Source organism: Arachis duranensis, chromosome 9, assembly GCF_000817695.3.
Source record: "Arachis duranensis cultivar V14167 chromosome 9, aradu.V14167.gnm2.J7QH, whole genome shotgun sequence".
NCBI classification, from domain to species: domain Eukaryota; kingdom Viridiplantae; phylum Streptophyta; class Magnoliopsida; order Fabales; family Fabaceae; genus Arachis; species Arachis duranensis.
In genome coordinates, this window is record NC_029780.3 from 9,422,914 (window position 1) to 9,434,469 (window position 11,556).

The 11,556-nt window shown below is 30.4% G+C and overlaps 1 protein-coding gene and 1 pseudogene across 1 annotated transcript in view; both read right to left on the bottom strand.

Moving 5' to 3' along the window:
• Positions 1-1,152: 1,152 nt before the first annotated feature.
• Positions 1,153-3,605, bottom strand: LOC107464383 (probable ribose-5-phosphate isomerase 3, chloroplastic; annotated as a pseudogene).
• Positions 3,606-5,935: 2,330 nt separating this feature from the next.
• LOC107464469 (probable xyloglucan glycosyltransferase 6) overlaps positions 5,936-11,556 on the bottom strand; it is a 6,188-nt gene continuing 567 nt past the window's right edge. Inside the window, exons 1-5 of the mRNA XM_016083388.2 lie at positions 11,338-11,556; positions 8,826-9,134; positions 8,024-8,314; positions 7,835-7,948; positions 5,936-7,203 (exon numbers count right to left, since the gene is read on the bottom strand). The exon at positions 11,338-11,556 is cut by the window's right edge and continues 567 nt beyond it. Of these exons, the coding sequence (XP_015938874.1) occupies positions 6,568-7,203; positions 7,835-7,948; positions 8,024-8,314; positions 8,826-9,134; positions 11,338-11,556 (1,569 nt within the window). The 3' untranslated portion in view covers positions 5,936-6,567. The remainder of the gene's footprint in view (positions 7,204-7,834; positions 7,949-8,023; positions 8,315-8,825; positions 9,135-11,337) is intronic.

The following is an 11,556-nucleotide window of genomic DNA, read 5'->3' on the forward strand; positions in this document are numbered from 1 at the left end:
CATTTTTATTTTAATAAACTTATGAATTAGAATTTTAAACTTAAAAGGTATAAAAATTTTCTAAAATCTGATAGCCACTTTTTTTCTCTTTAATTTTTTATGAATGAAATTTTTTTAAATTTCTTTGAGAAATTTGGGTGTAAACAGGTGAGGTAAAGTGATTCTCTTAATTTTTGCATCAGAAAATTAAATTGAAGTAGAAAAATTTCTTTCTTTAATTTTTATCTTACTTTACTCTAGATTTTCTTTCATATCAATCAGAATCTGAATATTTGAGATATGCTTATTTTTTAAAACCTTCTCAATAATCGAAACGTGACATATTGAGTATTTATGTAATTATACTGTATTTTATATATTTTTATAAATTATTTATTTATTTAATTTAAATAAAAAATCTTAATTTTAATTTATAATTTTTGTTATAATAAATAAAATTTTTGAATTTAAATTTTATTTTGTATATACAATAATTTATTAACCAATAACAAACCGTTAATTACTACTAAAATATTAATTCCTATCTAGATTGTTTATGCGATTATATTCTTAATTTATATGCCATGCTCAGAAATAAATCTTCATCCACGAGTCGAGTCTTCAAACAGTAAATTTAGTATGTAACACTAAGACTTAAATTAAAGACGGTACCGTTTCAATTCATCATAAACTTATATCCTGATATTCCAAATTCGAATTATTACTCAGAGGCAAATTTTGAATAGGCCTTTAAAATTTTAATTATCTTAACTTAATTCCTAAAGTTTCAATTTATAATTTACATTACTCTCTTAAATAATTTTCTTTCTTAATTTTGCTAGATAATTACTAAAAATCTAACCAATTTCTACTAACTTTCTAATAGATTATATCTTGAAGTCTATTTTAATAAAGATAAATTAATATAAGTAAATATTTTTTTACTAAATATTAGAATATTTTTTTTATACTAATTAAATGGATGTTTTTAATGTATTTTTTAAATTTTTTATGTTGCAGAATGTCTCTATTTCTTGAAGAATTACATGATTTTTTTAAAATTCTATAGATATTTGATTGTTTTTGCCAAAATATAACTGGACATTTCTTCTGTTAAGTATTAGAATATATATTTTTTTTTCATATGAAATGGATATTTTTTTATATATTTCTTCAATTGTTCAAGAACAACCCATGCTCCACCACTCCTACTTTCTTGAACAACTTCTGAAGTTAAACCAGATTGTACTTCCAGCAGAACTGCACTACCATTGAGCCTTGATGCGAGCTTCGTTTCGTCGACCACCACAAAGAACTTGTCGGAGGCGGCTTCCACCATCTTCTCACAAAGAAAAGCGCCACTGCGTCTTTTACAAGGTTGAGGTTGGGTCCACCTCATCGGTGTTGTCGATAGCGAGATCGAAGCGCAAATTGTCGTCGAAGACAGAGAGTGGGATTCCGAAGGAGCGTGCCTGCTCCTCAGTAAGCTTAGAGGTAGGGACGCCGATGACGTTAGAGAGTTGACCAGTGAAGAGGAAATGACCGAGCTTGGTGATGACGAAGGCGGCGGTGGAGTCGGTGCCGAGGCCGAGGACCATGTCGGACTTGACGTACTGGACGGCCGTGTCAGCGGCGAGCTTCTTGAAGTCGTCTTGAATGAGAGCATGGGCAAAAAGGACTTGACGGTAAGGAAGAAGGGTATGTGTGTATTGTTGTGCATAGGTTAATGTGGGAGAGAAGAGGAAGGATTTTATATTTTTTAATTAGGTTTACTTAATCGATTTTTAATTATTTAAATTTTGAATTTAAAAATTTTAAAATTAATTATTAAATAAAATTGTTTAAAAAATTAGCTTGTTTATATTGTCTATCTATATTTTTTCTTTCTATTAACATTGTGCTGACATAGCATGAATGCATGATGATATAAATAGTCAGTATCACGTGTCAACAGAATAATATTCGATCATATAAAATAAAGAGACACATAACATATTAATATGATTGATAGTGTCACGTATCATTACACGATTTATTCACGTATTACTGCCTTGTTATTCTTCTAAATTATTTAAATTGACTCTTAAATTTTTGCTCATGATTCATTTTAACCTCTAAAATTAAAGAACACAAATTAAATTAGTTTCTAAAATAATTATTTTTATTTTTATTTTATAAATTTAAAATTATTAATATCTTTTAAATCTTTTAATTTCTCCTTTTTTTCACATATAAATTAAATAAATTTTCTGTTATATAATATAAAAAACTATTTCAAAAAATATAAAATATAAAATTAGGAGTTGACGGTGAAAGACGATTTAATATTTCTTTGTTTTGTTTGTTTGTTACTTTGTTTCCTTACTGGATTAAACCACTAATCGTTTTTCAATTCTAACGATATCTATGATTTATGACGAGGGTTTGATTTTGTTAATGAATTTGAAAAAAGGTAAAAATGGAGAAAAACAAAAAGTTATTAAATATTTATATAAAAGATAAATTTAATATATTCTCTTTATATATTTTTCAAACAAATTATTTTGTAATAATTTTCATATAAATAGTTTTTTTATTTATTAATTAGTGTTAATAGTAATAGGCATAAGTAAGACCAAAAATAAAATATATATATTTTAGTCCATCATATATTTATTTTACTGAAATAATATAATTATGTGTTATAAAGTTTATTAATATTAAATTATTATAAAAAATATATGATTAAAATAAAAAATAAAAAATATTTATAAGAAGTTTTGTATTTTTGCGGTATGCAAAAATTAAAAGAGAAATTAATGGTTTCACACAATATAAATAATTTTGAATTTATGAAATTAAAATGAAAGAAATTATTTTAAAGATTAAAATGAGTTATGAATGAGAATTCAGGAATTAATTTGAATAATTTAAAAGGACGATAACATACTAATAGTATGTGAACAAATTATATTATCATGAGTGACACATAATTGATACGTGGCATTATAGTTCATGTTAGCATGTCATATGTCATTAATAGATATATCTTTCTTTTATTTCACATGGTCGAATATTATTTTAACACATGGTACTGGTTGTTTATGTCAATACGGCATTAACTAAAATTATTTGAGAGCTAATGTGAGTTTTAAATAAAAATTCCAGAATCAAATTGAGACAATTAAAATTTTAAGAATTAATTTAAAATTTAAATCAAATTTCAAGAGTCAATTTGAATATTAATTCTCTAAACTCTAATTTCTGAATATTTAAATCTCGTCCTCAAATTTAGAACTTTAAAGAGTGATTCAACAATAATACATTAACATCCAAAAATTACTATGCACGGACTATAATTTTAGCCTTTTAATAAATGACAATGGGTAAAATTTGATACGATTTATTTAAAATTTATCTAAAATTGAATAATTTAGTCCATTTTTTAATTAAATATTAGTTAATTTTTTTAAATTATTTTTTATTTTAATTTTTTTAAAATGTAAAAATAAAAGAATAATTTTATCATTTTTAATATTGACAAATTAAAAGTTTATCCCAAAAGACGCAGCAGAACATGTGGAACTTGTTGGTGAAGTAATAAAGTAGCAACTTGAGATGTAATGAAGCAACTAACTTTGCGTCATCTCTTTTAGTGACACGATGGATGAACTCTTATGAGTACTTGGTGTCATTCATTGAAGTTGCACTGTTACAACTGCATAAATAGCCCTATTACATTAACCCATATGTAAAAATCACAATAAGACATTGGAAAAATTTTAAATGTATCGAAAATAGCGGTGTTCTATTTGTTTTAACTGTTGATCTAAATTATAAAAAATATATAAAATATATATTAATTAAAATCAACAGTTAAAACAATTAGAATACTGATATTCTTCGGTACACTTAAAATTTTTTCTAATTACACATATTTTCCTTTTTTTCCCCTTCAGTTTGACAAGATTGTAGATGACCCTCATGCAAAGTGATTAGATTGGTGATGTTGAAAATGAAATACATATTAAAAATATAACAATTCATTAACCAAAATTATACTGGTTTATGAAACCTGCTCTAGTATTGAGATATTTATAAAACCACTACACATAATTGAGGTTGATTAACATTGAAGATATTTATTAAATTATGTAAAAATGTTTATAAAACATTTTTTTATGACATAACTTATTCAAAAGTATTAAAAAGATTATTTGTGTTTATCACAATTCTTGTCTTTGTCTCATTTAGATTGAGTTCTAACAAACTATTGAAAAAAAAAGGTTTTTCAATATACTTCTTAGATAATAATAGTAAAGAATTCTAAAACAACATATTATAACGAGCGATCTTGTCATTTCTTTTTAATGAAATATGATTCTTCATTTAAAATTGATAGCCCTCCAATCATATTCTTCAAGCTACATGGTAGACCACCACCCCTTGAATAAATAAAAAATCTATTCGTACTTTATTGGAGTGTGTGTGAATACCTTGGTTCTCTTTTATTTATTTATTTTTTCTGAAAAAATAGAAACAGAAAAAAAAAATTGAAAAAATTTGAGAACTTTTTTTAGTATGAAATTTGGTGTTTATATAGTAAATTTTAGGACCTATCATAAATTAAATAGAGGCAAATTAAGAGTAAATAAAAATGAAAATTCTACCATAATATTGGATACAAGTTGTCATTCCTATATAAGCTCAGTTTGTCCAAATCATCATCATAAACATCTTTTCGCCAATTTTCCCAATTTCACACTAAATAATAATAATAATAATAATAATAATAATAAGATGCATGTTATGGTGTCTATATATATTGTTTAATTTATTAAATAAAGATAAAAATTAATATTTAAAGTAAAAAAATATAAAAATAAATAATTTTTTTAATATTTAAAATTTATCATAAAATGCAAGTTCAACAATTTTAACATCAAAATTATAGACACCACAGAATTTGTCTAATATATATATATATATATAACTGTTGCTGGGAAATTAAATATGACCCAGCAATATGATGTTAGTTTGTTATTCAATAATGACTGTTGTGATATGAAATATCATCAGAATAATATAACTTGCAAGCTAGATTCCCTAGCATAGCAATAGCATCGTAGCCAAGCAACTGATGAAGAAGAAAATTATTGGTGACAACAACTACTATAACTATGGGGTTTTAAAAAGGTGTTGTTAAAATTAAAATAATATTATCCTTTTTATTATTTAGCAATATCTTTTAAAAAGTGTTGTTAAAAAAATATTACTAAAATGTGAAAAGAAGTGTGATTTTAATTTTAATAATATTTACATAATCATCGCAGTTACCATAATCTTAGACGTACTAGAATTCACCAATTTAAAATAAGATCTCCACTATTTTACTATACTATATGGACCTTGAACTTAAGAAATCTCGACAAGAAATATGATATGTTTCGAATAGTGTTTTAGAGATTAATTGTTGGCTTTTGGCAAATGGATACTCCTAGTATCCCTGAAAAAAGGACTTCAAATAAATGAAATTCGATGTAATCATAAGACCTAGCAGACAGAGTAGTTTGTTTGGGTTGCTTAGATATCATGTCTCTTATTCACCAAAGGCACCTATTCTCCCCTTGGAGTTGCACTTGAATACTGTGTTTAAGAAAGAGACGAACAAGAGTCATTGTATCATGGTTGTAACGTGAAACAAAATAGTAAAGATGAAAACTTCTTCAACGTCAGTTAAACAGTTCGTGATGGTGAACCAATACAGTATGGGAGAGCAATGTGGTGAATATTTTCGGTTCCCACGTTCTCTCTCTTACGGAAAATACAAGATTTTTCCATCTTCGAAACAGAAAATATTATATATGTCTTAATCTCAACTATCTCTATCTTTATGTATCAACGACGATATTCATAATCTTGAAAAATTACAGAATCCACTATGGTGAGGACACAACCAATATTAATGAAACTAATGTGAAAAAAGAGAAAAGCCAATAGTGTCATTGATAACAAATCCAACTACAATAATGAAGCTACCAAAAGAATTACAAAAATGGGAATACAGGAAAATATATGTGAACCGAAGGGGACCAAAATCTCACTTAGAAAAAATCCAATTCAAACGACAACACAATGATACTACTATATGGTGATTGTACAGTTTGTCCATATGAAAAAAGAATAATAAATGCTATAATCTAATAATTTCTGCCTTCTAAAAGTTCTACCAGGCAAAACAACTGTATCAACTATTATAAGGTCAGAAATGTGATCCCCTTTTTTGGTTTTCCCATGGTTTCCATTTCTATTATGGTTTGAAATAACTTTCTAGGTAGCTGAAGGCAATATATGACTTGGCACAACATGAGGGAAGAAATCTTTACACCAAAAACAAAAAAAAGAAACAATCTGAACTGCAAGTTTTGGAGCCAAGCCGCAACCGAATCGCTTCAAGTGGGAACCAAAAACCACATGGTATTTAAACATCTTGGGTTCAAAATCAATGTGATGATGGGGTTCAAGGTTTTGGCCATTCTGACCTTTTAAGTTGAATCAATGGGGATCTGAGAAGGTTATGCATCCACCCGAAATTCCAAATACAGAAGCTCAGCTAACCTGCTCGCCGATCAAATCGAGACCAACAACCAGGAAACTTATACCTTGAAATAATAGGAAGTAGAAGTGAATTCCTTGTGCAGATAATAAGCTTCTAACCGAAGCAGTTAGCAAGATAAATGCGAGAGCAAGTTCTTTCCTGAACAGAAGATTTCTCTTCGTCTTTCCACTTTTCTTAGACAAATCTAGTTTGCTTAGTTCTTCGATGCCCGAATCCGAGGATGATCTATGAAGAGTCGCAGATTGCATTAGAGGTTCAGATTCCTTCTCATAGGCGATCAAATCTGTCTCTGATGACCTTCCTAGTTTTTTTGTGACTACCCACTCGTAAGAACTTCCGAAGCGAAATAAGCCAGATACCATGGCATTGAATTTGGTCACTGACATGGTGTTCTCAAACAGAAGGTATGGTACAATGAATGGAAATGAGCGTGGAGCCGGAAGAATGCTTAGGACAGACATGAGGCCAGGAATGTAACAAACAACTAAGGCAGGTAGTTCAGCTTCGGGAAGGAACATCGTCATTGGAAGAATGAAGCAGAAGAGGGTGAATGAATAAAATGGAAGAATGAGCTTCCTTAGAAGGAAGAAAAGAAATATCATATTGGCCTTCTTTACCCAACTAATCTGGAGAAAATAAAATTTACATCGGCACAATAATATTAGATCCTTCTGTAAGTCAAATACTCAATTATTTTGAATGAAATGGATGACATAAACTAGGTAGCAGTACATGCATTAAAAATAAAAAGCATATTTGATAACAATTATCTATTATTTGATTCTCTCTACCATCAATCTATAGTGTTTATGAAGATTATACACAAATTTAGAAAAGATTTTCAAATGAAGGAGCTATTAGAATTATCCTGATTAATCCTGGTAACCACAAAAGGCAACTTCAATGTGTGACTGATTGAACATCTTTGTAAGTTATAAGCAATAATTCTTCCAACTCAACCACCAAGAATAGGAATTCGTAGTGAAACAGGAAACTTGGAAATCAAATTCTGACTTTAAATGACTGAAAAGCTTTCAACTTTTGTATTCTGATTCTAAATGTAAATATTTTAATGTAGAGGAAATAGATGTTTGTATATTTTTGTGCCTGCTACCTATGTTTTTCTTAAACTAGAGTTAGGTTCTTTTGAGCATACACACCATTCTTACTTTCACTATATAATAACAGAATAGTAGTTTCCTCGATTTAAGATAAGTCAAATTATTCTTAAAAGAAAACATACATAAAATTGAATACCTTCGAACGAAGAATGTCAAAAAAGCATAGACGAAACAATTGCATTGGACCAGAATGCCATCGGTGTTGCTGCTTCTTATATGCCTCATAGGTCTCTGGAAGCTCGCAAAGGCACTGCAAGAACCATAAATAGATATATAAAAACTAAAATATTTCAGATTAAGCTGCGATATTTGAAATAATGCTCACCTTAACGTCATTGACAAATACAAACTTCCATCCATGCAGATGAGCACGAACAGCAATATCCATGTCCTCGACAGTTGTTCGCTCCAACCAGCCACCACTGTCCTCTAGGGCCTTTATTCTCCAGACACCTGCGGTTCCGTTGAAACCGAAGAAGTTTAGGAACCAGCCATTCACCTGCTGTTCAACTTCAAAGTGGAATGATAAATTTATGTTCTGCAATCTTGTAAGCAAGTTCTCATCCTTGTTTACAAACGCCCATCTTGCTTGGACTAATGCCAAATCATCATTTCCCTTCAATGAGAGAAAAACAAGAAGGACCAATCAGATTACGAAGACTCTCGCACTCGATACCGGAACCAAAAGGAATTTTCATTTAGCAATCAATTTTTTTTTTGTCCTCTTTTAAATTATTTAAAACAGTTGCGGTATTTATTTAGTTCATTGGAATATCTTCTTTATACAATGAAATGATTTGTTAATAACTGCCATTTGTGATGACATCTCTTGAGCTGAATTGTTTATTCAAACCAAATTTAGAAGAGGGGATATAAAAAAAGGAGATGCATATCACACTTATTGAATAATAAAAGAAAATTTATTCTTAATGTAAATTGTTAACTTCCTAGATTTATATACTTAACAAGAAAAACTCAACTATCCGCATAATGTGTTGCACATGGGATGAATTGGACCAAAAATTATGATGCCACAAAAGAAAGTGTACTCCGTTTCATAGTTGAAGTTAATAATTCTTCTTCCTATTATTTTTTCTTTATCCCTTAAATGTATAAACATGAATTACCTCGAAATAAGGTATCGTCTTCAATAAGAAATCTGGAGTTGGCTGAAAATCAGCATCAAATATCGCTACAAACTCATAATCCTTAACATAATCACAGCTCATTGCAGATTTAAGATTCCCTGCCTTGTAACCTGTACGTATGAGACGATGTCTATATATTATGCGAACACCCCTCTGTTGCCATTTATGCACCTCTGCCTTGATGAGTTGTTGGATGTCTACGTCATCCGAATCATCAAGAACCTGTACAAGCATTTTCTCTTTTGGCCAATCCATGATACAAACCGCTCCAATGGATTGCTGGTAAACCTATGGTCAACAAGGTACGAATTATGATGATACCAAAAAGGAGAGTATGGTAATATAAATTAAGATATAAGATTCTCAGCTCATACAGAAAAGTCAGCACCATCCATGCTCCAATTGATAAAATCAAAACATTTCCAAGAAAGTAACTATGCCAATTGCCATCTAAAAAAAGGACAATCTTATCTAATTCACTTTGCATTACAAATCAAGACATAAAAGGTAAGACCAGCCAACTCAGAAGTTATAGGTGTTCATGAAACCAAATACGCCTTGTATGCAGGAGAAATTTTTTTTTTCTTCCCTCTATGTATGTTTGTGTTGTATGTGAAGAAGAAGATTATCTGAAACCTGAGTAGGATCATGCTTGAGGCTGTCACCAAGTAGAATCTCAGGAAAGTATATAGACAGTCATACCCTTGAGCAGAGCGTCTGGCATTTGATTTGGGGAACTTGTAGGTTGCAGGACAACAATCTTATTATTATGCCAAGGTTAACTCTCTAGATTTTAAAACTAGTAGGTCTAATAAATCAAACTTTAGATATTTTGTGATGATTAGGCTAAGAGAGCACTCCATTGCAAAACAACCCAACTTTATCCAGTTAAGGAAGGTCGTCTACATAAATCAAACACTATCATACTGCATCAAAATCCAATTTTCCCAAAAATACTTCTAAATCAACCATCTTCTCTTCTCTACAACTATTAATTACTAGTTTCTCATTTGAACCTATGTTGGTCTTCTCATCGTATAACTAAAACACCTTTGGCAAGTCAACAAGCACACAAAACATTTTGAAACTAGACGATTCTGCTACCATTTTGTGCTTTACCTGGGCTTTACACATCCTTCTCTTTTATTTTCCTCTAAATTCAACATGGTACTGGAGCAGTACCACTATTTTTCAATTCAATCCCCGACACCCCTCTCAGTTTTGGTTTGCCCCAACTCAGCCTGTTAAAGCTTAATTACTTGGTTATAAATAACACCCTACATATAAAATCCTACCCTTCCCCATTAGAATCCGTTTCTTTTCAGAATCTCTAACAATCATATCCTTTCTTTAATTCTACAATGTTGCACATAGTTTTAGGTCACTATCTCAAACTAGCCATTCACATACATTTCCGTATTTTACTTCCATATTTTTCTAGATTTGCAGCCATTATGGAACTCAAACACACACTTTGACACCGAACCGTCAACCTTTTCTAGTTCAAATTCGTCTAGAACATCAACATTATGCAACAAGTTCCCTAACAAACATTGACTTTAGACTGATAAACCAACAATTAAAAATTCATTGTCAAATTAGAAATAGGGTAAAATCCAGTTCACCCCTGTGGTTTTTTTAGCCCTGCTCAATTTCCACACATCAGAATTTTTTACCCAAAAAAAAAAGAATCATTGTGGTATCACTAAACCACCTCATTTTTTGTTTTACACAACTGTTAAAATCAAATGCAGGTTAGCACCACAAGGCTACGCTATTCATGAGCCCTTATCATTCATTTCACCAATGAAAGAACAAAATTTAACATGCATGGTATTTTACAAAACAGTTTACATCCAATGAAGAAACAACACAAACCCAGTGAGGATTATTTCAATTTGATCCTTTGCTGGTGTACTGCTCTGTAGAATTTAAGGATTTGAAGAGACAGAGAATGCACTAACACCATTCAACAAAGTTGAACATTAATTTGAGTCAAAAGAGACGACGGATGAGGTTTACACGGGAGAGAATTGTATACAAAGACATAATTAAATCATTGATATAAATTCTATAGCTCCAGCAACAGAGCCATCCATGACTGAACACACATCGACAAATTCAAATGAAATTCACAGAAGGTGCACAAGAATAGCTCCTAGATTGTTTCATTTATCTAATCATCCATTCAATCAACAGAACCTTATTACAAGTTAACGTTAGTATGCCAACAAATATGTGTCATATTACTCCAGACAAATGTTCTCCAACCTATAACACAAGAAACTATAATTTGGAAATGAAGCATTACTTAAGCATCTCAATAAGTTAGAAAACCAAGTTGGCACCATAAGCACAAATCACAATCAAATAAAACAAACCAGCATCAGCATTTTTAAATATCAACAAGTGCAACATTAACAAATCTAAACGACAAACAGAAGAAAAAGAATTCGTTTCGAAAGGACAATGGAACCTACATCATTCTTACCTCCCTCTCATTGCACATGGGAATCTGAATCAACACCATAGGATATTCTTCCACATTCACCTCCCTATTCTCTCCAATGCTGGCATACTCAATCGAAGCCACCGGCTTGAGCCGCCGGAACTTGATCCAAAAACACCCCAAGATCAACACAATCCTATCAACTGACTGCACAATGAACAAAAATGTGCACACATTGGCCAAACCCTGCAGTGGCGGGGC